The sequence below is a fragment of the Rhinatrema bivittatum genome, chromosome 2 (genome assembly GCF_901001135.1).
Source record: "Rhinatrema bivittatum chromosome 2, aRhiBiv1.1, whole genome shotgun sequence".
In the NCBI taxonomy this organism is placed as follows: domain Eukaryota; kingdom Metazoa; phylum Chordata; class Amphibia; order Gymnophiona; family Rhinatrematidae; genus Rhinatrema; species Rhinatrema bivittatum.
The window spans coordinates 805,331,408-805,359,124 of record NC_042616.1 but is presented as its reverse complement, the minus strand read 5'-3'; the positions used below and the strand labels follow the sequence as shown (position 1 = coordinate 805,359,124).

Sequence of the window (27,717 nt, the reverse complement as noted above, 5' to 3'; positions counted from 1 at the left end):
TTAAAGGGTGGTCTGTAGGAGAAAGATTTAGGTGGATTTTTTTCTGATGTCAGTATACAGTTGGAGGATAGGCTGGTGTGTATTAGCGAGTGGTCTGACCATGGTACATAAGAACATAAGAAAATGCCATACTGGATCAGACCAAGGGTCCATCAAGTCCAGCATCCTGTTTCCAACAGTGGCCAATCCAGGCCATAAGAACCTGGCAAGTACCCAAAAACTAAGTCTATTCCATGTTACCATTGCTAATGGCAGTGGCTATTCTCTAAGTGAACTTAATAGTAGGTAATGGACTTCTCCTCCAAGAACTTATCCAATCCTTTTTTAAACACAGCTATACTAACTGCACTAACCACATCCTCTGGCAACAAATTCCAGAGTTTAATTGTGCGCTGAGTAAAAGAACTTTCTCCGAATAGTTTTAAATGTGCCACATGCTAACTTCATGGAGTGCCCCCTAGTCTTTCTACTATCCGAAAGAGTAAATAACCGATTCACATCTACCCATTCTAGACCTCTCGTGGTATATTCGTGGTCTTTGTGTGGAGGTTAGTCCATGTGTCAGTATTGATGAAGATGAGGTCTAGTGTGTGCCCTGCTTTGTTCGTCGGATCTTTGATGATTTGATTAAGACAAAGTGTTGATAGTGCGTCTATTATCATTTTGCATGTGTTGGGAGTGTGGAATTGCATCGATGTGTATGTTGAAGTCTCCTAAGATAATGATGGGTTTGTTGATTGTGAGTTTGGATAAGAAGAATTCTATTATTGGTGAGCAGTTCTGATCCAGTGAGTTGGGGGGACAGTATACTAGGCATATCTGTAGTTGTGGGGAGTCGAACAGTACAATTTCTAATGGTAGGTTGACGTTGGTTTGGAGTTTTTTCATCTGTAGGTTTTTTTTTTTATGATTAGCATTAGACCTCCTCCTTTCTTTTTTGGTCGGGGGATTGAGAACGTTCTGTAGTTGGGGTTTTTTATTTGGTTGATTAAGACAGTGTTGGTGTTTCTATCCATGTTTCTGTTATGGCTATGAAATCTGGTTTATTATCATCGAGTAGATTGGATATGACTGGTATTTTCTTGACTGGATTGTGCATTGAATAGGAGGAATGATAATGCTATGTAGTTGCTGTAGGTCTTGGTGTTGATTCGGGTGATGTTTTCTTGTTGGTAATTGAAGACTTTCTTTGTTTCTTTTTTTTTTTTTTATTACTTTGTGGCTTTTCGGTGTGTTTTTTTCTCTCTTGTTTCCTTTTGTAGGTCGTTGTTGCTTTTATTGAGTATGTGTGACTCGAGTTGGATGTTGTCTGGTGGTTGGGTGCTTGCCATTTCTTGTTGCTGTGTAATTTGTGTAAATCCAAATGTTCCAACAACAAGACATTCCTCTCGCAGATCCCATGTCCGTTTTTCTGTAGACATAATGCCCCACACCTTTGTTATCCATTCTGGCCAGGAGGGGGAAAATATCTATTTTCCTGCATCTCTCTGCTAGAAGTAGACACTGGATTAAGTGCTTAATGTTCTTTGGGAGTACTTCAGGGTATGTCCTAACCCTGGTATCATAAGTGAGGTTTCCAGTAGGATATAGGCTCCAAAAATTGCATTTTATACCTCATGCCTAAAGAATTTTATATTGGGGCAAATCTTCGAAATGGTGAAAAGTTCCTAAGAGCCCACAGTTAAATCCGCATGGAGGAGTAGCAGCACTAGGATTCTATTTATTAAGTCTCTGTGAAGCAATGATAGATCTGCACACTGACTAAATTCAGAGAAACAGAGCGTTTAAAAGTACATTGCCATTCATCAAACCAAAGTGAGCTCTTGCAAGCCGCAGGCTAGATTCATTTCACATCGACTAAAGGCTGACACAGCTGGGAAATTATTCCCTTCATCTCTGAATCTGTAAGTGCATTTTTTTTTTTCACATATCAGACGCTGCCTTAAGAAATGCAAATTCCTATCATTGCTTGTTATGAAGAGCATAATAAGAAACAATTGAAAGAGAAAGATGTTTCATATTTGAAATTTTAGGAAAACTTAAAAAAAAATAATATTTTTTTTAAACTAGCTTCTGGGGTATAATATGGAAAATGTAACTACTGTAAAATGTTTGTGGTATGATGTTTGTTTTTAGCACTTTAAGCTGCATAGATCAACAGAGTTAGATATTGCAGATTATTTTTAAGAATTTCAATTATAATATATAAAAACAGATACGTAAGAAAGGTTTCAGCAAAAGAAAACTATGCCAAACAGAAAAACATATTGCAAGGCACATTCTATACCAACTGCAGTCCACAATATATGGGGTTAGAGCAATCAAATATCAAAAGAAAAAAATGCCACCAAAATTAGAAGATTATATGGATACTGCTGTTGATGCCTTCAATCTACTATGGGATTATAAAGTATTACAAGATTTCTTCAAGTGACAGGCACTGAGTCCGGGCAAATCAAGGCCTATTTCTCCTGAATAAACTGTGAGTTGTGCAGGGTCGTAAAAAAAAAAACCGTAATTCCACCCATCTTAACATTGGATTTACAGGGGAAATTTAACCTACCCCCCCCCCCCCCCCCCACTGCAGCCCCAGATCTCAAATGAAATAAACGGGAACGTAGCTGCCTTCAAACTGCAAAATAAAATGTATTTTCTACGGAAATAGTGCCTCAGTTAAAAAGTCCCAATCAGACCCCTCCAGTCACTTAATTGTAAATATAGAGGAGGCAGTTTCTTTCTTTATAGATTTTTCCAACGAGGCAGTCAGGTTAGTTAAATGTAAAGATGATTGTTCAGATACCCTCGTCCCATATAATATGCCTTTTGAAACTGGTGGAGATAATTTCTCTGCTAAATATTTCTTTAATGTATCCGTAGGTGACACCACTTTCTGTTTAGGAAGGTTGAGAAGCCTTAGAACATTCTCAAGGGCCTTCCATCTTATTTTGAGGCAGTTTTTGAATTTAACCAAAATGTTTCCAAGATCTTGTACTGCAGAACTTTCCCTTCTAAGTCTCTACTTTCTGCTGCTTACAAGACAGTTCCTTCTGATTGTACCCACCAGCAAAGATAGTGAAATTGGGGGGAAAACTGAGCCATCTGAGTAGATATTGCTATTATAATGTCCCATAATCCATCCAAAGTAATCGCATCAGGCCAGGAAGGTAAAAAGATGTAAACGGGTTTGTACAGCATGGCTCACCTCAGTTGCTTTCTGAGCTTCTGCTCCAAGAGAGATAGGCATGGAAGATGCAAAAGGATCCTCCGCAGAAGGCAAAACAAGCACTTGCCCTGCTTACACTACTCTTTCATCCCTCAGCTGTGTGGACCTAAACTCTCCTTCGGCAGCTCTGATATTGTCGTGGCAGAAAACAGGAAGCCGCCTAAGCTCAGCTGCAAATCTTGCAGCTTCTCCTAGCTGCCATGGAGGCAGACGCAGCTCCAGCGAGAAGGCGACCTTGGCAAATGGGAAGGAATCTCCCATCTCGAGATGCCCAAAGACATATCTTGGGAGTCCTTCCTCAGCATCTGGGGTCCCGACCTTGGTATGAAAGCATCCATGGGGGTCAGGAGGAGGGGACCCTGAACCCTCCACAGGGTAAGAGCGAATTCTCCATTTCCTTTCCCCTGTTTATTTAGGAAGGTCGAGCAATTCAAGACAAGGCAAGCAATGAGAGTTGGCAGTGACCCGCCATCTTGACTCCGCCCCCAATCCAAGCCTCGAAGATAAAACTTCTAAAAAGTGTTTCAATTAAAAGAACATTAGGGCTGTATACTTTTCTCTCACAGAAAACGTTTTCATTATGAGCTTGATCTATTCCCTGAGGTTTCAATCTCCATATTCATGAATCAGGAGATATTTTTGTATTCTGGGTCAAAGATTGCATAAACTTGCCTGTAAAGGCCCTATTACTGTATTTCCAGCTATAACACGAAAATGTTTTGTACTCTCTGTAGTTCTGAAAATGGGCCATTAATCTCTTAAGCCATATATCTAGGTAAATGAGACATCCTCATGAATTCATTTCATGCTGGTTATCTGCTTGGAAGAGTTAAAAGTGCACTGTGCAGGATCAGCAGAAGTGTTTCCATGAAGATTTTGATACAATTTTCCCAGTTCTTGGAGGAGGGTAATATCCTAGATGAGTGCTAGTCAGTTTCAGCCTCACCATGGCACGGAGACTCCTTAGCCAGGCTATTGTGTAATAAATCCATAAGAGCCACTAAGTAGTGATGCTCTAAGCAAAATTAGCCCCACTTCTCTCCCTCCCCATCTCTCTGGGGAGTGGCAGTGCTACTGAAGATTACCTCGTGTGTGATCCAAGAAGCCCAGGAAAGGACAACTGTTTATCTCAGAACCAAACCTTTTTATTGTCCGACATGTCGGGATTACTGTGGTAACTGGGCGTGGCCATGGCTTGGGGAAACAGCCAGGAGGGCAGAGAGAGGCAGACTCTGGCTGTTTCCACACACAAACATTATTTACAATAACAGAAAAGGACAGCACAATAGGCTGCTTACCTTTGCAGAACCTTAACTTAACTCTCAGTCCTCAACGTACAATGTCTTCCTGCCTTCTCTCTGGGGCCTCCCCAACCCTTCTGGGCCCTGATTCCTTATAGTGTGGTGAGGGGAACCTCCCTCCTCCCATAATCCTTTGCGAGGCTGGTTCTTCAGGAGGACCAGGCCACATAGCTGTGGCTGGTTCTTATAAGGTATTCTGAGGGAGTTCCCCCATATACTCTCTCACATATCCTCCCCCTCAGCTCAGCCTTGATAAGGTGAGCTCTGCTGGATTTGGATCCTGTTTCCCTCACCATGAACAGGGTAAAGGCTGTACGTCATCTCTGTAAGTATCCTCTTTGTCCCCTTCTGCCATTGTTTTATGCCCTGTATTCCCTAATGATTGCAGCTAATTGAAGTGCTTCCCTCATTGCTTCCTTTGAGGCTTCGCCCTCCTAGGCTGCTTGTGGTATAAACTTGCATCTTGGCATGGACAGGTCTGCTGATGAGACTTTTGTTACAGTTTGGAGGATTCAGACAAGACATGAGGTGGCCCCTGAATGTCTCAAACTGTGGATATTCCTGTTCATGTACCATGGGGTATGGGAGGTGAGGTAGTTTTCCCACCTCTAGGCTGGCCTGACCAGCCGAGGTCATCAATACAATGTGACCTATTGGGTACCATTTCTGCTTCCCATGTACACAGATGAGGGTTACTCTTTTCTTATCGATTGACATTTTCTTGGCTAGGTCTCTGTGGTGCAGAGTCCGTAGACTCCCTGAGTCCAGCAGGGCTTGTGTGGGGAACTCCTTCACTTCCACTAGGATCACAGACTTGTGAGTTTTCCACCAGGTTACAACTGGGAGTCTCTGTTAATCTATGCTCCCACTGCTTCTGCCAAGGGCAGAATGCACTTTCTCCCCACAGTGTGAGCATACCTATGGATTTAACTCCAGGGCTGGGCCTTTCTCAGGATGGGTTACTTTGTTCCTGTGAACGTAAGCCCCATGTGTGGCCCAGGCCAATAGGTTCACATCCTTTGAAAAAACAGTTCTTGGTGATGTGGCCTCGTTGTTCACATTGAAAACACTCCTCGGGGGGTCCAAACTTGTTGCTTGTCCCCTCTCGGGACTCTGTTTCCCCTGCACGGCTCTTTGAATCCAACATCAGTCGTTTTTCATGCATAACTGAATGCTCTGCTGTTAGCTGGGCTTCATAAAAGGCATCAACCATCTCCACGGTGGACTCCAAGGTAACCTGAGAGTGTTGGCATACCCAGTGTCAGATGGCTTGCTTAAGGAGGAAGATAAAGGCTACGTCGAGGCCTGTTTTCCCATTCGGCTGTAGCCATTTTTGCTCAGTGTCCTTGAGTCGGTGCAAAAGATTTTGGGGACTTTCCCCTAAGTAGAGGGTCCCTCACCGGAGCCAGTACGCCTCTGGGTTACAGCCTGCTCTCTCCATTATGGTGGCCTTCGTGTCTGCATAGGTAGCCCTTCTGTCTGGATTTGCTGCCTGTCAGCAGGTTACCTAAATACGTGGTCCAAGAAACTTCTGGCTATTCCACCAGTTGGGCAGTTCTTTGGCAACATTGGTGACCAGGAAGATGGCCCGGTTATGGCGGTCTGAGTTAGCACTGAACTGATGTGAGAGAGCATGTGAGAGCCTCTATGTTTGTGTGGGAATATGAATCTGTGTGAGCATATAAAAGTGAAAGTGTGATTGGGGGGGGGGGGAAACGCCTGTGTGTACAGGTATGTATGGGAATGGGAACCTGCATGTGAGAGAGCATGTAAGACCGAGAGTCTGTGTGTGTGTGTGTGTGTGTGTGTGAGAGAGAGAGAGAGAGAGAATAGAAGCCTGCATGTGAGAGATCATATGAGAGTGTAAGCCTGTGCATATGAGAGAGAGCATGCAAGAGTGGAATCCTGTGTGAGACCGCATATGTGAGGGAGAGCCTATGTGTGTATGAGGGAAGAAGGAGAGAGAAGAAAACATAAGAAATCCTGAAAAAGGAATAAGGAAAAGACATACAAGGGGGAAAAAGAGACTGGGACCAACTGATTAGAAAAATAAGATCAGACAGCAATGGAATTCAGCAGTTGGAATATGCTATCTTTGGGAATGTGCATTTCTTATATATTTTGTATTTTACTTTTTCTTCAGTACTCCAGAGTTCAGAATCTGGTTTCTTTGGCTTTCCATTTCGGTTTTACCTGCATGTTTTGTTTCTAATTTGTAGTCCCTTATTCTGTATTAGGTAAGGGACTGTAATGCGCATGAGTGACAGAGGTGCAATACTTTGACTAGCGTGTAGTTTGCTTGTAGAGATTTGTAGCAGTTCGGCTTGTTCTGTTTGTCCAGTAAGTGGTGTATTAGTGTTCTGAGGCTTGGTGTGTTGCACACAGACTCTTAAGGCACGTGCGAGCGCGCATGCACATAATGTGAGGGAGAGAGAGCCTGTGTGTGTGACAGAGAGGGGGCATGGATATGAGAGCGGGAGTGTGTGAAAGAATGAATGTATTAGTATGTGTGTGTGGATGAGAGAGAGAGGAGATTGGGGGAGGTAAGGCCACCCAAACTATCTATTATAATTTCAGGGTGAGTGGAAATCAAAAGATCCCAGCTATGGAGAGCAGGAGATTTTTAAATTCTTATTAGCTTTAATTATTGGGTGTAATTTGATGTTTCTGTTGCGGCAGATTGTTGTATCCATTGGGGGGGTTTTTTTGGGGTTTTTTTTTTTTTTTAGAACTATTATATTGATTAATAGCCATTAATGGACTTCTCCTCCAAGAACTTATCCAATCCTTTTTTAAACCCAGCTACACTAACTGCACTAACCACATCCTCTGGCAATAAATTCCAAAGCTTAGCAATAAATTCCAGAGTTTAGCATCCCAATATCTATGTGTATCAGGGCAAATAACCACTCCCAACCTTGTATCAGCAGAGGATCCTTGCATACAACAACCATCCATCTCAACTGACCAGGCAAACAACCCACCATCCCCAAAATCAGAGGGTACATCCACCACTTTGGATTTCATTCACACCCAGCCACACAATCTTGTCTTTCAAACCAGTCAAACACACACACACAGCTACAACATCAGCCGAATCTTCATTCTTCACCCACCGATTTCTTCGGAAGGCACGCTCTCTGTGTCTTATTTATTTATTTATATTTATTTATTTATAAGTTTTTATATACCGCCGCTCATCAAAGATATCACGTCGGTGTACAGTGAACAGGAACTTACGCCGGAGCGTTTTACATTTAACAGAGTTATATAAGCGTTATACAATTAAAAAAGGCAAGTATATAAATATTTGAACATAAAACAAGTAGAATCTTAAACAAAAAACAGAACTATCATTTAGTTGTAACTTAACTGAGCTGAATTAAAACAATACTATAGAGTATGAGGGATCAAGGGGAATAGGTAAAAGCTAAGGGAGAGGGTTAGAAGGTGATGGAGTTCTAAATTAGGAGTGGTAAGAGGGGAGCGATTGTGCTAATCTTAGATTAGGAGCAATTATATGGTAGGATCATTATAGTAGGAGCAGAAATAGGGGAAGTTAGAGATGGTGTATAGACAGGGGGTGTCGGGTAGAAAGGCAGGGCAGGTAAAGGAGGGGAGGACATATTTATTTCAAGTATAAGCATGTGTGAATAACCATGTCTTGAGTTTTTTTTCTATGTCTTGTCGAAATAGGAAGAAAAAACCAAGAAAAATGACCCAGGGAAAAAAAATAAAAAACAAAAGGTGTTGAGACAGTCTGAGAGGGTATATTCTAGAAAGAAAAAAGAGGCAAAAAAAGTTTATAACACAAATTATTGCCCAAGTAAAAAGCATGCTACAGGAGAAATTGTATTCGTAAAATGGGCCAAAAGTCATATGTGGCACTGTTAGGAAAAAATGTTGCCATTAATTAGGGAAAGGCACATAGAATAAAGAACCACTTCAGCACCTCAATCCTTCACGCTCAATTGTTGCCCAAGAACACTTGTAGAAAGTGTATAGTTGTGTAACAGATCAAGCCAACGAACAAAGTGCAATGCCAGTCCAGTGAGGTAGCAAATCCCGTACCATTTCCTCCGATTCTGTCTTTGGGAGGTGTTTATGCACGATAAAAAAGAAAAAGGGGAAAATCCCTAGAGAGAGCCTCCGAAACTGAGCCCACCTAATTCAGTGCAGACTGTGTACCATCAAATATATAGTATCAACATCATGGTGTTATGTGGTGCATAAATTTCAGCTAATTTCAGTTAAGTCGCGCTCCGGCCCTGGAGGGAAATGAATTAAAAAAAAAACAAAACACAAAATTAAACAGCAGTCCAAGCCTTTCTTCGCAGCCAAAACAAAAATAGGGAAGGAGATCACTGCTATAAACTAACTTTGCGGTTCAAGAAAAAGAAAGATATATTCCACTAAATTCATGAAACATTCACTTCAGTATTTTGCGCCTCTACCTCACTCCCCAGAAAAACCAAAAAAATTTTGTGTCAGTGCCATTACAGGCTCAAGGCCGGATTCGGATCATCATCAGTAATCAAATATCCGGATCCTGATGCTGGTTAGAATTTATCTTCTAGCGCCGCCGAACTGTTCTTAGAGATCTCCTTGACCAGCTCTTCCTTCGGATCGTGAATTACCTGCTCAGACTCAGACACCATCTTGAATTGCCCCGTTTTTTCCTTTGTCTCTGGTTATTCTAAGCATCTTTGTAATCTTTCTGAAAGTTCTCCCCTTTAGAACTGGATCAATTGCCGCTAATGAAGTACCACTGCGAGTTATTAACCAGAAATTAACGCGAGAAGGCAGAAAGTGATTTTGAATGCTCTTGCAGAAAATATTTTTTCATTCACATATTTTGTTGTAACTGCTTAGTAGATTAGGCGATTATTTTAAAGGATGGATGTAGCTAATATTTCCCTCTAAGGATTGGGTTGCTGTGAACATAAAATTGATAGGCTTTTTGCATTAAAGAAAGTAGTGCTTACAAAGTAACGTAGGCGAGTGTACCGAGTTCTAGGATACTTGGCAGCAGAACATTTTCTGGTGCACCACCAACTTCAGCAGTCTCCCTACGCCCCTAGAGTAGTCTGTGTTGCTGAGCCGTGAAAAACACTGTAGTTTACCATCTGTGTAGTGCTCTGCGGGATACAGAAGCTCGTCTGCTCAGACGGAGGGAGGGGCTGGAGTTTTAGAAAGTGCAGCCAGTGATTTTACAGAAATAAATGTTTTGTCATATTTTCCTCTCACAGCATATGAGAAAGTAAAACCACCCGTTGTATTTGCCATAAGTAACAAATTGTTCCCATAGGCTGTAGTGGAATAAATGACTGCACAGAGAACGCTCCGTAGGTAGTCTGGTCCCTAGCTGGAATAAATACACTTCTCTCTGAGGGGCAGAAGAACTCCAGAATAGTAGGTAGATGAATATTCCTTTGTGGGCTGGTTCAGTGGTGGAACAGAAGGCGATAATGAAGTGCTTGTGGTGACTTCTAATGTATTTTTTTTTTTTTTTTTTGACCACCCGGAATATTTCCTATTTTACAACAGATGCTATTTGGTGAGACTTAGATACCCCAAGGTTGTTGTTGGTCCTCCGGAGACCTAAAGCATGAGGGACTGATTTATCTTGTGCACTCTCTCGTTCTAGACCACAAGTCTCAATAAACACCTTCAGGATCTGATGGACGGACTGTCAGCCAAAGTGTTCCGAACGTACAATGCTTCCATCACGCTGCAGGAACAACTTAAAGAACTCACCAACGGTAAGACTTCTGTCTCCATCTCCCCTTCCTCCCTAAAGTGGGGAAAATCAGGTTTACTTCGTGGCAACGCAGCGGGTTGTATTTGCTTATTACACTTATAGCTGGCATTACGTCACAGACCCAGTGCTAGTAGGTGTTAAGAATTTCTTTTAATAGGTCAAGTCGCTCTGCCGGGCACACTTTACAACATAAGTAAAAGGTCTTGCGGTTGGGGAATCTGCAAGATTTTCGAGTGTCTAGTTCACCTTAATTCAGAATTCTGTGGTCTTGGCGCTTTCACGTCAAGGGTGCACCATTGTTCCCTTTTCCTCTTAGCATCGCCAACAGAGATGCAGACATACGGAATGTATTTCTCATAACCTAAGTGGAAAAGATACCATGCTGAGGAGGAGTGGCCACCTGGTTAGTGCAGTGGGCTAAGAACCAGGAAAGTCAGGGTTCAGATTCCGCTCCTCCCACTGATGCTTCTTGCAGGCTTGGAGGTGGCATCTCCCATTGCCTCAGGTACCCAATTTAAAGGTGAATTTTCCAAACGTTAAGCGCGTACGGATTAGCGCACACACATGTAAGTAGCTGCTCCTCATGTATTCCATATGTTATAAATGTCCAACATGTGCATATTTTCAATTTCGAGTGCATGTAAAAAAAAGAGGCAGTCAAGGGCTGATCCTGGGCGGGGCCCATCTGCCACGCGTGAAAGTTGCTGTTTTAAAAGGGGCGTGCACACATTTTTCAACATACGTATTTTTTATATCTGATTCTTATCTGGCGTAAGTAGTGATGCACGCATTTTTTTTGCATAGTACTGACTGAGTCGGAGGTCTGGGTGAACTGGGGGGGAGGAGAGAGTTCAGGCTGAAGAACCAGGATGGTTTTTCTGACCTGGGGCAAGGACTGGGCGAACTGGTGGACCAATTAGTTAAACTGGTAATTTCACTCACACGAGTGTTAAAATGCACTAATTTATGTGTGTAAATCCTGACTCAGGTGAGTAAATCCTACTGTAATTTTGCATGTAAAATATATTTGCATATATTTTAAAAATAGGTGGGTAAAGTACATGCGTTCAGTGCATTGAAATATGTGGTTTCAATACCTTGCATGTAATCTCACATTGGAAGCTTAATCTGTGGTGATTGAGAAAAGGGCTGATTTCCTAGTGTGTAGACAGATGGACTCAGGACCAGTGGTTTATGCTTCCCTGCCAGCAGATGGAGACGGAGCAAGCTGACATCACAGTATATATAACCCTGCAGTGACCCCAGCCTGCCAGTATTCTCTGACTCCAGCAGATGGTGGATGTGCATCTCCCTATGGGGATTGCTTTGAGCTTTTTGAAAGAAGAAATTTGAGCTTCTAAATTCAGGAAAAGAAAGCCCCACTCAACTGCGCTCATGCCTAAAGGTCCCTCCCCCAGTTGAGAATTCTTGAGGTGATTTCCATGGTCCCTCAGAGAGGTGTGCCTTGCTCCGGTAGTCTGTTCCCGGCGTGGACGTTGCTGCTTGTGCAGCTGAAAGGCAGCAGGTGCTCAGGCCGAGCGCTGTGGTGATGGCTAAAGCCCGCTCCCCCCGCAGACGGAGACCATCTCTGTACTCAGCCGGTAAGCGCTGAGCTCAGGTAAGTGTTATAAAGTGAAAAAGGAAAGGGTTTTACCATTAGCAACAGCCAGTCAGAGGGGTTTCAGGACTTCCTCCGGTCTCTGTGCTCGGTGTGCCGTTCTGACATCTGTTCCCAAGTTTTTGGGACGTGGGCAGCCTGGCGGGTTGAGTGGCCCCAGTGGGCTAGTCCCCGCTTTAGGTTTTTGTTGGCGCTCTGTGTGGTAGGCCGCAGCAGTGGTTTTTTTTTGTGCGCTATTGTGCATGCCTTACTGCTCTGTACAGGACGTCAGTGTGCGCAGTGCGTCGACTCTACAAATACGTTGTGCGCTTGGCGTTTGGCGCGTGCCCCTGTGCGCACAACATTTTAGTACATGCAACGATGCTCTGACTTGGCGCACATGTGGTGCGTGCGCCTTGTCGCACTTATTCCTTGGTGCCTGAATTTTGTGCACATACATTTTTCTGCGCAAGCCAATTGTACTCACTATTACCGTCGCTGATAGCGCTGGTAACCAAGAATCCTAAGCGCCTTGCTCTTTGCATTTCCTGTCATAGTGGGGCTTAGCAGCCTGAACTGTCCTCCAACATGTGTCAGCACTGTGCAGATGCTCGGGGAAAGTTGTCTCCCTTGGACTTTGCTAAACCTGGATCCTCCCATTCTGTTAGTCTGGTTCCAGTTTTGACTGGAGGTGCGCCAGATCATGTTAGAGCAAAAGAAGAAGAATCCCATTTTGCCCATTTTGGTTTTCTTGCACACAGCTTCTTGCTTTTTTTTTCTGTTATGGATGCTGATTGATCTTGAATGGGATGCCCCGGAAGCAAGTTTTAAAGAGGACCGGGCATTGGAGGGTTTTTACCCTCTGGATTTAGCTGTGAGAGCGCGTTTGCGTTTTCCCAAGGTGGCTGCGCTGGTTTGTGCTGTCTCTAAGCGAAGGACTATTCCTGTGGAGGGAGAAGCGGCCTTGAAAGATGTGCATGATAGAAAGATTGCTTATATTTTAGATTTAATTTTAGAATCTGCTACTGGACAATTACCGTTGAGCTCAAAAATTTACTATATTTTATATATATATTTGGCATTGCTTACATTTATATTTATTGATACGTTAAACAGTTAAACTGTCTTTATAAAATATTATATTGCTTTATTTATTTCCAGTTAAACTATTATTACTTTATTTAGCACTATGTTAAATTGTCAATCAGTTATACTGTTCCATATGTTCCTCGGTTCCATGTAAAGCTCCGCTCTCTGTTGAGCAGTTCGTCGTTTTATGTAAACCGGATTGATTTGTAGTCCATACAAGAACTTCGGTATATAAAAATTAAAAATAAATAAATAAATAAATTATATCCTTAAGCAGGCCTTTGCTGCACTGGCAATGACCTCGCAGATTACTTCCTGTTGCACTCTTCTGGCCTGTTGTCTGCTTCTCTCTCAGGAGGTAGATGATTCTGGGGCAATTTCAGAGCGGTTATGTAACCCGTTGCTGCTTTTTTTAAAATCAGATGCGAGCTGTGATTTGGTCTGTACCTCGGCCAGAGGTGGGGCTTCGGTGGTGGCAGCCAGACGTCAGCAGTGGAATTGGTCAGCTGACGCAGCGTCCAAAGCTTATCTTATGAAAAGGCCCCTTAAAGGCTCGCTGCTTTTTTGGGAGCAAGTTGGAAAAGCTGTCCAGTAATTGGGGTGAGTCTCTTCTTCCCCAATTGCCAGAGGATGTGAAGAAGCAGGTGCAGCGCCCCTTTTCTATGAGGGGTCGTATCAGGTGTTCCCAATGCTTTGTCCATACAGGAACTCCTCCTTTCACAGGCCTCAACCTTTTGGTTTAGCCCCTGACAGTCCAAGAGAGGAACAGGCTCAAGTTCCGTCCTGTGCTTCCAATGAACGTTTGCTGTAGGGAGCGCCTTTCTCTTTTATCAGAAGTGGGCCAAGATCACATCGGATCAATGGGTCCTGGAAGTGATACAGGAAGAATATGCGCTGGACTTTCGCTGCACTCCTTGGGACATATTCATGGTGTCTCCTTGCCACTCTCCACAGAAGTCGTAGATAGTGGAATCTATGCTTCTACAGCTCCTCAGGGTTGAATGCTGAGGTTCCAGTACCTGCGTCTCAGGAAAATGCAGGGTGTTATTCCATTTATTTCATCTATTTCGTTGTGCTCAAGAAGGAAGGTTTTTTTCACCCCATCCTGGATCTCATTCACATCTGGTTGGAACACCAGTGTATTCTGTGCTTTGTGGTGCTGGATTGCCATTATCACTTTCGGACACTGTCCTTGGTCTGGTTACCGCTCCCAGAACATTTTCCAAGGTTGTGGCACTGGCAGTGGCACTGCGAAAAGATGGAATCCTGGCGCATCCATACTTGAACGACTGGCTGATTCGAGCCAAATCATTGGAAGAGAGTGGCTTGGTGACAACAAAGTGTTCTCTTTGCTGCAAGAGCTCAGTTGGCTGCTGAACCTGGCCAAGAGCAGTCTCCCAGCCTTCTCAGTTGTTGGAGTATCTGGGTGTTTGGTTCGACACGAGACTTGGCAAGGCTTTTTCTGCCAGTCGCACAGATTCAGAAATTGATGTCCCTAGTGCGTCAGTTGATGAACACGATATGCCCGACAGTGTGGAGCTATCTTCCGGTGCTCGGTTTAATGGCAACAGCCCTGGAATTGGTACCATGGGCAAGGGTGCATATGCATCCTCTTCAGTGCTTACTGCTGTCTGATTGGAACCCGCAGTCTCAGGACTATTCGGTTCGCCTCCATTTGCCATTGGACATCTGTTCTTGCCTCCAGTGGTGGTTGCAGGAGGTTCATCTGAGAAAGGGTGTTTCCTTTTCCTCTCCAACCTGGTTGATTCTCACAATGGATGTGAGTCTCCTGGGATGGTGAGCTCACTGTCGCGGCTTGGCCGCACAGGGTCATTGGACGGCCGAAGAGGGCCCTCTGGAACATCAATCACCTGGAAGGCTTGGGCAGTCAAGTTGATGTACTTGCAGTTCGGCCACAGAATACAGGGTCAAGTGGTCCATGTGATGTTGGACAACGCGACGACGGTGGCCTACATCAATCACCAGGGAGGCACCAAGAGCCAGCAAGTGTTGCAGGAGATAGACCCCCTCATGGAATGGGCAATATATATCTATAAGATGACTTTGGCCTCCCATATCGCAGGAAAAGACAACGTACAAGCAGACTTTCTCAGCAAGGAGAGTCTGGTCCCCAGAGAGTGGGTGTTGTCTGCTGAGGTGTTTCTGCTGATAGTGGATCATGGGGGCCTCCTGTCTTTCAACCTTCTGGTGACTTCTGGCGCAGTGCAAAGGTTCCTCGCTTCTTCAGTCGCAGGAGAGAGTTGTGGTCCTGGGGCATCTGTGTTTTTGTTCAGTCCTGACTGGAAGATGAACTGCTTTATGCCTTTCCTCTGTGGCCCTTGGTGGGTAGGATCATTTGCTGGATCAGAGTCCATATACTCCTGGTGACTCCTGATTGGCCCAGGCATCTGTGGTATTCAGATTTGCAGAGACTCTGGGAGGATCCCCCCTGCAGAGACTCCTGGAGGATCCCCTTCGACTTCCACTGCACGTGGATCTCATGTAGCAGGGGCCGGTTCTTCACGAGGATCCGGCTTGGTTCTGTCTTACGGTTTGGCCTTTTTGATCGGAAGTTCTCCACTTCTTTGGCATTTGTGCAGGTTTGGAGAGTGTTTGCAGTATTTGAGGCCTGGTGTGAGGAGTGTGGTATTTTTCCTTATTCAATTAAGATCCTGCTTAATCTGAATTTTTTACAGGATGGGTTGAATAAAGGATTGGCCCTTAATTCCTTGATGGTTCAGGTTGCAGCTCTTGTATGTTTCAAAGGTATCGTCCCATCTTGATGTGGCCAGTTCCTTGTAGGGAGTGAATCACCTTTGGCATCCCTTGTGGTTGTCAGTTCTTTGTGGAGTCTTAACCTGGTGCTGGAATTCTTTTTAGCAGGCTCAATGTTATGATCGCTGTGCAGCTTTTTCTGGTGGTTATTTACCCTGAAGACAGTGTTCCTGGTGCTATATGTTCTGCGTGTCGCATTTCTGAGCTGCTGGCCTTGTCTTGCTGGGAGCCGTTCCTTCAGTCGACTCCAGGGGCGTTGCAGTTATGTTTTGTTCCATCATTCTTGCCTAAGGTGGTCTCAGAGTTTCATTTGAGTCAGTCCATTTCTTTGCCATCCCTGGATAAGGTCAGGGATGCGGAGGAGTATTGCCTCCTGCGTTCCTTGGCTGTCAAGAGACTTGTCATGTGGTATTTGGAGGATTCTGAGCCTTCCGGAAATCAGATTGCCTGTTTGTCCCTCATGGTGGAGGGAAGATGGGTGAACCCGCTTCGTGGGCTGAGAAAGCTCGCTGGATTGAGGAAGTTGTCACGGTTGCATATGTGGATGCTGAAAAGCCGTTGCCTACGTAGTTTCGGGCTCAGGCAGTGTCATGGGCAGAGGTTAGATTCTCCCATCAACATCTGCCGAGCTGCGAAGTGGTCTTCTTAAATACTTTTTCCAGGTTTTATTGTCAATTTGCAGACCCGGGAGCATGCAGCCTTTGCATGTGCGGTGTTGACTGGACTGCGGGCAGCCTCCCACCCTATCCAGGAGTAGCTTTGGTACATCCCACTTGTTCTGAGTCCATCTGTCTACCTGCCAGGAAATAGAGGAATTACCTGATAATTTTGTTTTCCTTAGTGTAGACAGATAGTCTCAGCTTTCTGCCCTCGGCTGCCAAATGCTTGTGTCAACAGTCCTCCTGCAAGGCTACGGGTCCCATGGGATTACATAGAAACATAGAAATGACGGCAGAAGACGACCAAATGGCCTATCCAGTCTTCCCAGCAAGCTTTCACTCTTATTTTTCTCATACTTATCTGTTACTCTTGGCCCTTATTGGTAACTTTTTTTATTTTAATTTCCTTCCCCACTGCCATTGATGCAGAGAGCAGTGCTGGAGCTGCATAAAAATAAAGTATCCAACTTAATTGATTAGGGGTAGTAACCGCCACAATAAGCAAGCTACGCCCACCCAGCCTGTGTAATTCAGTCCTTGGTTGTTGCCTGAATATAGATCTTCTTTTCTTCATTCCCCCCTGCCGTTGAAGCAGTGAGCTGCGCTGGATATGTATTCCAAGTGAAGTATCAGGCTTAATTGATTCGGGGTAGTAACAGCCGCAGCAAGCAAGCTACTCCCACGCTTATTTGTTTACCCAGACTATGCAACTCAGTCCTTGTTGGTTGTTGTCAATGTAAATCCTCTATCTTCATTCCCCCCGTCGTTGAAGCAGAGTGCTACGCTGGATATGCATTGAAAGTGAAGTATCAGGCTTAATTGATTTGGGGTAGTATCCGCCGCAACAAGCAAGCTACTCCCTTGCTTATTTGTGAATGCAAATCCTTTTTTCCACATTTCCTCTTGCCGTTGAAGCATAGAGCAATGTTGGAGCGCATTAACTGTGTGTATGTTGATTGAATAAGGGTATTAATCACCAGGTTGTAGCCGTCATTCCCGCGAGCCACCAACATGTCTGTTCTCATTCACATCCTCTAGATTTTATGGATCCACAAAGTTTATCCCACGCCCCTTTGAAATCCTTCACAGTTTTGGTGTTCACCACTTCCTCCGGAAGGGCGTTCCAGGCGTCCACCCTCTCCATGAAGAAATACTTCCTGACATTGGTTCTGAGTCTTCCTCCCTGGAGTTTTAAATCGTGACCCCTGGTTCTGCTGATTTTTTTTTTCCGAAGAAAAGGTTTGTCGTTGACTTTGGATCATTAAAACCTTTCAAGTATCTGAAAGTCTGTATCATATCACCCCTGCTCCTCCTTTCCTCCAGGGTATACATATTTAGGTTCTTCAATCTCTCCTCATAAGACATTCGATGAAGACCATCCACCTTTTTGGTCGCCCTTCTCTGCACCGCCTCCATCCTGTCTCTGTCCCTTCAGAGATACGGTCTCCAGAACTGAGCACAGTACTCCAGGTGAGGTCTCACCAAGGACCTGTACAAGGGGATAATCACTTCCCTTTTCTTATTTGATATTCCTCTCTCTATGCGGCCCAGCATTCTTCTATCTTTAGCTATCGCCTTGTCACTTTGTTTCGCCGACTTCAGATCGTTAGACACTATCATCCCAAGGTCTCTCCTGCTCCGTGCACATCAGCCCTTCACCCCCCATCAAATACATTTTTTTCGGATTTCCACACCCCATATGCATGACTCTGCACTTCTTGGCATTGAATCTCAGCGGCCATATCTTCGACCAGTCTTCCAGCTTCCTTAAATCTTGTCTGATTTTCTCCACTCCTTCCGGCGTGTCCACTCTGTTGCAGATCTTAGTATCAGCTGCAAAAAACCAAACCTTACCTTCTATCCATCCACAATGTCGCTCGCAAAGATATTGAACAGGACCGGTCCAAACACCGAGCCTGGTGGTGGCACTCCGCTCATCACCGCTCTCTCTTCCGAGAAAGTTCCATTTACTATCACACATTGTCTTCTGTCCTTCAACCAGTTTGCTATCCAGGTCACCACCTTGGCACTCACTCCCAAGCTTCTCATTTTATTCACAAGCCTCCTGTGCGGAACCGTATCAAAAGCTTTGCTGAAGTCCAAGTAGATGACATCGAGCGCTCTTCCTCGATCCAATTCCTTGGTTACCCAGTCAAAAAAGTCAATCAGATTTGTCTGACAGGATCTTCCCCTGGTGAAGCCATGCTGCCTCTGGTATAGCAATTCTCCCGACTGTAGATAGTTCACTATTCTTTCTTTCAACAGCGACTCCATTACTTTTCCCTCCACCGAGGTGAGGCTAACCGGTCTGTAGTTACCAGCCTCTTCTCTGTTCCCACTCTTGTGAAGCGGGACCACCGCCGCTCTTCTGCAATCACTCGGCACCACCCCCATTTCTAGGGATCTATTGAACAGGTCACACAGCGGACCCGCCAGCACATCTCTGAGCTCCCTCAGTATCCTGGGATGAACCTCATCAGGCCCCATGGCTTTGTCCACTTTCAGTTTTCCTAGCTTTTCCCATACATTCTCTTCCGTGAATGGAGTTTCATCCATTCCACTCCCCTCCAGTTTCCTGTTTACAAGCAACGGTCCTTCTCCAGGGTCCTCTTTAGTGAACACTGAACTGAAGTATTAATTTAATATTTCTGCCATTTCTTCATCTGTTTCCACCCATTGATCCTTTTCACCTTTCAATTTCACTATACCACTTTGGACTTTTCTCTTTTCACTGATGTATTTGAAAAATGTTTTGTCACCTCTCTTTACCTCTTTGGCAATCCTTTCTTCCGCTAGCCTTTTCGCTTTCTTGATTTTTTTCTTCATCTCCCTCAGTTTAACCAGATATTCTTCCTTGTGATCCTCCCTTTGGGATCTTTTATATTTCTTAAACGCTGTTCTTTTATTTTATCAGCCACCTCCTTTGTGAACCAGATAGGTTTCATACTTTTCTTTTCTGGTAAGTGTTCATCCAGTCCCTCGCTTGGGGTACCTATGTTCTTACTAGATTAGACATCACTTGTCTAACAACTTTTAAAAAGAAACTAAAGACATGGCTGTTCAGCCAAGCCTTCCCCACCACAAACTCCATTGCCTGATCTAGAATTGTTCACCACACATCTCTGTAAACAAAACTTTTCCAAATTTCTCATGCCTAATATCCATTAAAGAGAGGTTGGCTCCTAGCCCCCTCCACTGTATATAGTATTTATTCTATTTTATTGCACTTTATATATTTATTGCTCCGTTCACCCCTTCTTTATTTTCCTACTCCAAGTTAAGGCTTCCTTGTTATAATGTAACTGTATGCTCTGTATCTCTTGTTGATTGGTTAATTGTATATTCTACTTAGTTCATTGTAAATCGAATTGATTTGATTTGTATCAAGAAATTCGGTATATAAAAGCCTTAATAAATAAATAAATAAAATAAATAGAGTTCAGTGTTGATTGAGTACAGTTATGGCTGACTGTTTTTCATCAAGTTTTTTGCTAGTCTGACAACAGTTGCTTTTGAAGAGAATACTGGCAGGCTGGGATCACTGCAGGGTTAAATATACTGTGATGTCCGCTTGCTCCGTCTCCATCTGCTGGCAGGGAAGCATAAACCCACTGGTCCTGAGTCCATCTGTCTACACTAAGGAAAACAAAATTATCAGATAAGTAATTTCTCTAATTGTTCTGATGCATAACGAGCCACCCCATAGGACCTTTCTGACACACAGAGAAGAAACTCTTTGAGGTGTATATCTGGTATATATCTGATGATTATCTGAGAACAGTTTCTAAACCACTGGCTTGAGTGTTGGCAAAGATTTTAATGTAATAACTACATTTTGTGGCATATTCCTCCAGTTTTAAAATAAATGTTGTGCTTGTTTTTCTCCTAGAGGAGGACAACTGATTGCCTCATATATAGCAACATGTATTTTGTTTTTTTTAAGATACAGTATTTGTTTTAGTTTGTTTTTATTGGATGTATTATTGAAGTTTTTGTATTCAATGATTGTATTGAACTTTTAATATAAACTGCACAGACTAGAGCCATTCTATGGAAGAATATAAAAGAATGTAGAAAGAAATAATTTATGAGTTGCTAAAGGCTAGATCTTTAACTAAAATTATACTGGGCCTGGTGTGCTCCAGTGGGAATAATCCGTAGCTCATTCATTCCATATCACCCTCCTCTTCCCTACTCCCCACAACCATATTTAAAGCCCTCTCCAGTGTGTATCTTAGCCTGCAACTTCCTGGGTTCCACGGTCTGTGTTAGCTGCCTACAGCCACCTCCATCCTCTCATAGTCAACGGTGGCCGCTGACTCGCCTCACCACTCCTATCTCCAGTTGTTAGATTGGAGTGCATGCCCTCCAGCAGCTTGTTCTGGCTGTGCATTCCAGCATGCGTTCCAAGCAGATGTCATCCCAACTACACTGGGGGAGGGGGGTTTAAAATCATGAGAGGTCTAGAACGGGTAGATGTGAATCGGTTATTTACTCTTTCGGATAGTAGAAAGACTAGGGGGCACTCCATGAAGTTAGCATGGGGCACATTTAAAACTAATCGGAGAAAGTTCTTTTTTACTCAACGCACAATTAAACTCTGGAATTTGTTGCCAGAGGATGTGGTTAGTGCAGTTAGTATAGCCGTGTTTAAAAAAGGATTGGATAAGTTCTTGGAGGAGAAGTCCATTACCTGCTATTAAGTTCACCTAGAGAATAGCCACTGCCATTAGCAATGGTAACATGGAATAGACTTAGTTTTTGGGTACTTGCCAGGTTCTTATGGCCTGGATTAGCCACTGTTGGAAACAGGATGCTGGGCTTGATGGACCCTTGGTCTGACCCAGTATGGCATGTTCTTATGTTGGTTTTTTGATACATGTTTGTATAAATAAAAAAAAGAAAAGAGAAAAAGTGATTTGAAATTGATAGTCTGTGCTTTTACTCCACAGGGAGTGTTTTTTTGGTTTACATTAATTACGCACAAAGTGAAGTTATTGCCTAGCTTTTGGGTTGCTATATATTTATATAAATATAAATATATATATATATATATATCTTTCTGTCTATTGAATTGAACCCCACTCAGTTATACCTATTTATGCTTCCTTTATTTGAACTCATCTTTTTATAAAGGAGCAGCGCAATGTTAAGAGCTATATTACTACCAATTACCTCAGGTACAGATTTAGGCTGTGAGCCCTCTACAGTACCTGAACGAAATCCGCTTTGAAGTGCCAGAACGTGGCATGTAAATAAATAAATTCCTTCCTCAGTAGAGTGCATGACCTAACCAAGATAATCCCAGTTTTTCAGACCAGGAACAAGTTTCTGGCTGTTTTTTCATGAAAATGTTGGGTCACATGACTGCAGCAGTTCATGTTGTCCCTTTTGCATATCATAACATGAGACATACTCAGTGGTACCTTGAAGGTTCAGTGAAACCAGCACCTTACAACTACTTTGGCACCAAAAGTGGAGATATCCAATATGCACCCATTCTCTGGCAGGGTGGCTGGATTGTTCCAATCTTAACAGGCCAGTTTTTTCATCAACTTCAGTTTCAAATTTCGATAGCCACAGATGCCACCAACAAGGATGGAGAAGCTCATCTGAGCAGCCTTTGCACTCAAGGATCTTGGGTCTCCAAAGGAAAGATTGCTCTCAGCTCTGAAGGATGTCTGTAAAGTAATTTCAGTGCACTCAAAGTATTTGGTGTCTGGTTAAAGGAGAAAGTGGTGTTGATCCAAACAGACAACCAATTAGCAGTGTTCTGTATCAACAAACAAGGAAGAATAGGCTCTTTTAATCTTTGTCAAGAGACCCACAATGTGTATCTGCTAGTTCTTGGCCGCCCTGGAAAACAGAATCAGATAGTGGATGCACTGAGTCGCCAACTACAGCCATGTGAATGGTCATTGAGCTATCATAGTGGAACTGTTTCAACTTTGAGGCGCTCCACAGATGGATCTCTTTGCAGTGCCATCCACCCACTGCTCCAAGAGAGCAGCAAAGAAAAGTCTCTTCCAAAGGATGTTTTTTCAATTCAGTGGAATCGGGGGCCTTCTCTATGCCTTTCCTTGATTCCCCAGACACTTATACCCTGCAGTATCCACAGTTCTACGCAGGTTACAATAAAAAGATTCATAAAATATATAGTTGTTAACAGTAAACATGGTACATAATCAAGTAATACAAAAATTAAGAAGATGAAAAGGTTTAATGACTTTGTTAGTCTTTTTGACTACGTCAAATTTGGTTTCCATGGCTTCAATGCCTACCTGTTTAGCAGCCAATAAAATTGAGAATATTCTCATCCTTGCTCATGTATCACAATGGAAATATTCATCCCAATCTTCAATCTTTGGCTCTGAAAGCATGGATGTTGAAAGTTAACTAGTCTCTTCTATTCAGTTGCCTGCTGAAGTGAGTAAGATTTCTAGCATCAAGACAACTTTTTAAATGGAAAACATTTTCTCTCTGGTGTTCATGAATCAAACAGATCCCGTTTAAGTGCCTTTTCCCTTCTTATTTCAATTCCTCTTAAGCTTATCAGACTCTGGATTCAAAACTGGCACTAACCCTTAAAAAAGAGACAGAACAGCTTTTAAAGTAGCACAAGGTGGAAAGCAGTCAATCACTCAGCAGGGCATGGTTCAGAGGAAGGTATCCTTGAAGGATACTAATGAAACAGGAGAGTTAGGGCATCCCAATAGAGAGGTTCCAATGAAAGCAAACAGGTCTCGGTGCAAATTAAGAAATCACAACAAGCACAAAGATCCCTCATTTTACCACAGATTACATTAAAAAAAAAAATTGTCTGCTACAATCAGTAAACAAAAAAAAATTACCTACCGTAGGTTGTTGACAACTAGTTTTCATAACTGGTTACAGTGGCAGGGCCAGTGATCAAATTTGCCGTAAAGTTTAATCTCCAAATTTCACTCTTTGCTTCTGCTGTTTTCCTTCTTCAGTGTGCTCAGTCCCTTGTTAATGCATTGCTTTCTTCATCAGTTTACTTGTATGTTGAGGAAACAATGTCCTTATGATTTAATGAAGGGAGCATTGCTGTCAAAAGCTAGTGAAAAAAAAAAAGTTCTGAAGTTGTTCCAATAAAAAGGGATCATCTACAACTTGTTTGACCTTTTGTTTTTACACTAAAACCAAACAGTTGGTTCAGTGTTATGAAAGGGACCTGATGGTAATGTGTTTGGGGTTTCCCCTGATGTATAGTATGTTACAGTGAGTATGAAATGCACCTTACAATAATTAGAATACAAATGGCGCATTTCTACATGGGGTAGGCATGGTGGCCTCGGCTTTGAAAAATGCCTTTTTCCACACAACTGACTGACGGAGAGAGATATTTACTGCTGTGCACAGTGTCTTGTATGTCTCAGCTTCACAGAATAGACGTTCCTTTACTGTTCTGTCCTTTTAAAACAGTGTTCTTGGTTTAACAGAGGAGGATAACGTGGCAGCAAAAATTCTGTCGTACAACCGAGCAAACAGAGCAGTAGCTCTTCTGTGTAATCACCAGAGGGCACTTCCCAAAACCTTTGAAAAATCCATGCAGAATCTCCAGACCAAGGTAAATGAGAATGTGTTGCTGGTTTTCAGATATTTGTTTTTTTAAGGGTAGTGTAATAGGGTCCCCGTCTGATAGCCCAGGTAAAATTATCCGCTTATCGAACCCACTCAGCATGTTTTTGGAAATCTTCCCTTGCTGTACTGAACAGCATTTTATCAGTATTTCACTCACTTGCGGTCATAGGGTGGATATTGTGTGTCTGGCGTCGTAATATAAACTCATTTTTTTTGAAAGAGAGATTGGTACATAATCTGTTAGGTTATGAAAGGGAGGATAAATGTCCATGGAGTTTTACCCTCCTCTGCTTGCATTATGACGATTTCCACATGATGATTCTGAGGAAGACTGAAACATCGCTTTCCATCTGGAGCCACTTCTGCAGCAGAGTGAGAAAAAGGTCCTTTCCTGCCCCTAATATAACTTTTCCCTTGTCTGAACGTGTTATTGTACCAAAAATAAATCCCTACCAGATTTCCCTTTAGTTTGGGTAAACGAGGACAGTGTCTGAATTGCTGTCACCTTCTGTTTGTAGATTAGTGGCAAGGAAGAGCAGTTAGCAGAGGCCAAAAAAGAGCTGAAGAGGGCCAAGGCAGATCTGAAAGCTAACAAGGATGAAAAATCCAAGAAGTAAGTGTTGTTTGGTACCAATTTTAGTACAAATGCAAACGGGTCAGTGTTGCTCTGACGCGTTTGGTCAGAGCAACACTGTCATCTCTCTCTCACTTTTTCTGGCCTTGTGCGTCACTTCCTTAATCCTCAAACATCCACTTGTGGTGTGTTTTCAGCACCCTGGTAGCATGGGCTGTCGTTTCTATTTCGTGCTCACAATACCGGCTTTCCCTCCCACATAAAGGGACCCAAAGTAGTTTACATCATAAATAAAACAATGCGGTACATCAAATCAGAAGAATTTAATTAGGGACCTTTGTGTTCAGTATTTTTTTTTTTTCTGGGAATGTATTGGTGTGTGTGTTTTGTTTGTGGTTTTTGGTTTGTTTTTTTTACAAGAGCAATGGGAAAAAAAGTCTGGTCATTTTTCTGGGTAAATAGCATTTTTGTTCATGTTGTAATAAACACAGATAGATTCCCAGGAAAAGTAAAATAAAAATAACTGAAAATGAAGGTCTCTAAAGGTAACAAATACAGTAATAATTAAAAGTCCCTTTCACCTGCCCAGTCCCCTGCTCTCACTAGGGAAAGTGACAGACGCAAGCAAAAAAAAATGACGCTCCCTCCCAGTCAGTGCAATGAATGCCTTGCCGTTCACGTAATTCATGTTTTCGGCTCTCTGTTTCTGCACATCATCTGCCTTGGCCATTGCAGTAGGGAGCGGAAATGCAAAACCTCTTGACGTTTGGCGTTGGCTGGCAAGCGTTAGCCAAAAGTGATAACCTGGAAGTCCCCGCACCCCCCCTTCAGTGACTTTCTCTACACTGCTGCTCTTGGGAACCAAACTCATCTTCCTTATTATAGCTAGGAACCTTCATTTTCAGGGTTTTTTAAACTTATTTTTTTCCCAGGAATTTCAGTGTTTGTTACAACAGCAGCAAAAATAAAGGAGAAACCCGGTGGAAGAAAATAGCTTATTTTTCTAGGTATAGCATCATTTGTTTTGTTGTTGTACTAAATTCCTGGGAAACAACTGAATACGAAGGTCCCTGGTTATAATGCATGAAACCCTGTTCCCCGTTTCCTTGTCCCCCTCGTTCCCGTTGAATTTGAGATCGCATACGAGTGCCTGCCTCCTGTGCCGCCAGGGAAGTGGAGAAAAAGAAGAAGCTGAAGGAGAGGATAGAAGAGCAGCTGCTGAAGCTCCAGCTGCAGGCGACGGACAAGGAGGAGAACAAGCAGATCGCTCTGGGCACGTCCAAGCTCAACTACCTCGACCCCAGGATCTCTGTAGCCTGGTAGGTAAATGTCCAGTTCTTGTTTGCTGGCTGATGCGTGGAAGAGTGGTCTCCTAGGGGAGGGAGCGAAGGCAAGAAAAGTATTGGATGTGCACGGAGGATCCTTGGTGGCAGGGAATCGAAGCCAGAGATCAAGAAGGGTCCGGGGGAAAATGGGCTGACGAAATGAGTCTTATGGTTCTTATTGTCACCATTGATGTGTCCGTGAACATAGGTCTGAGTGTTTCCTTTTAATATTCCTTATGTACTAATAATGGAGAAAGCGATCAAAAAATCTTATGTTAATTTTTGCAGTGTCTTGGTTACTTCATGTCACAGTATATCCAGTTTAATCAATCAGTTCCTATACAGCTGCCCATTACCCTTAGCAGAAGGCTTGGGGGTAGTCTTCATGGAGCGGCAGCTGCTGCTACCCCTCAAAAAACTTGCTGGGCAGGCTAGATGGTTCTGCAGTCTTTCACTGTTGGTACTATGGTGTTGTGTTCAAGTTATAGGTTATTTTTATGGGACACTGTTTTTTGCATAACCCAATGAAGAGAATACAACTCTTGAAAGCCAATCACAAATGTGCATAGTCCAATAAAAAGGTATCGCTTATAAACAGATTTTTAACCTTGTATTTCTGCATGATTGTTCTGAGTAAATGTTGACCGTCCATAGCCTTGTTGACCATTTTATTTGATTTACCCTTCAGGTGTAAAAAGTATGGCGTGCCCATTGAGAAGATTTACAATAAGACCCAGAGGGAGAAGTTTGCCTGGGCAATTGCAATGGCCGAGCCAGATTTTGAATTCTAAATGCTGCCACCTTATCTCTCATGACACGTTGGTGCTTTTTTTTTTCTTTTTTTCCCGCCCCTCCCCCCTCCCTTTTTCTGTCAACAATTTTTATTCTTTTCTATTTTTTCTACACAAGCAAATGTGAATTAGATGGGACATTCTGATCTATGTGTATATAGATATACATATGTATATGTAAAGACGACATGTTTTTGTATCTCATTACAAACCTGAGTTCAAAACATTAAAGTTAAAGATGGGAATCTTGAGTAGTGATTGTGCTTTACTCCCAAAGCAGCACATAATGGTACTGAGCTTCTTGGTGAACAGCAGTGTAAACTTCCTCGAACCTCCAGGTGGAAATGTCACACTTACCTCCTGTTTCATGTATGCAGAAAGTCCCTCCCCCCTACCTTTTTCTCAGTTTGGCATTCCTCTTCTGCACCTGGAAAAGCCAAGCAAATGGCAGAGATCTGCTCTCATGATAAACTTTCATTCTTGTGGAAATGTTATCCATGCTAGGTCCTAGATGCAAGCTCTCAGTGTTAAAAACTAATTTTAAAAGGGTTAGGAACCTTTATTTTTTAGGAACAAAATGAAAAAGGAACCTAATGGAGCAATTTAAATTTTTTTTTTTAACAACGGGTTGGTTCATTACCTGTTTTTCTTTTCTTTCTTTTTTTTTTTTTCCGCAGATTTGTGAATTTAGGTAGAATGATAGAAACCTAAAAGATGTTAGCATTGGTGGTCTACAGATTGGTGCCTGCCACTGTGCTTAAGTAAGGTCCCTGTGGCTCTGACACTAAGCCCCTTGGTCCTGAATACCCAGGGCCATGGGTTTGAATCCCACTGTTCCTGACAGAATATCCCCTCTCCTGGGGCTCTCAGTTTGCAGTAGTCGCTACCGTTAAACCTGCTGGACAGACTGGATGGATCATTCGGTCTCTTTCTGCCGTCAGTACTGTTACTGTTTCTAGCTATATTAAGACGTCGAAGTGGCCCTACGTGACGTTTGCAATGTGGGACGGCACACGT

General features: G+C 43.1%; 1 protein-coding gene across 3 annotated transcripts in view; it reads left to right on the top strand.

Moving 5' to 3' along the window:
- TOP1MT (DNA topoisomerase I mitochondrial) overlaps positions 1 to 26,945 on the top strand; it is a 100,591-nt gene extending 73,646 nt beyond the window's left edge. For 2 of the 3 annotated variants that reach the window (XM_029592171.1, XM_029592173.1), the window contains exons 10-14: positions 10,172 to 10,286; positions 23,869 to 23,996; positions 24,529 to 24,623; positions 25,754 to 25,903; positions 26,598 to 26,945. In XM_029592171.1, the coding sequence (XP_029448031.1) occupies positions 10,172 to 10,286; positions 23,869 to 23,996; positions 24,529 to 24,623; positions 25,754 to 25,903; positions 26,598 to 26,700 (591 nt within the window). In that variant the 3' untranslated portion in view covers positions 26,701 to 26,945. Of the gene's footprint in view, positions 1 to 10,171; positions 10,287 to 23,868; positions 23,997 to 24,528; positions 24,624 to 25,719; positions 25,904 to 26,597 lie in introns of all 3 variants that reach the window. The other variant, XM_029592172.1, reaches the window with a different exon arrangement.
- Positions 26,946 to 27,717: the final 772 nt, after the last annotated feature.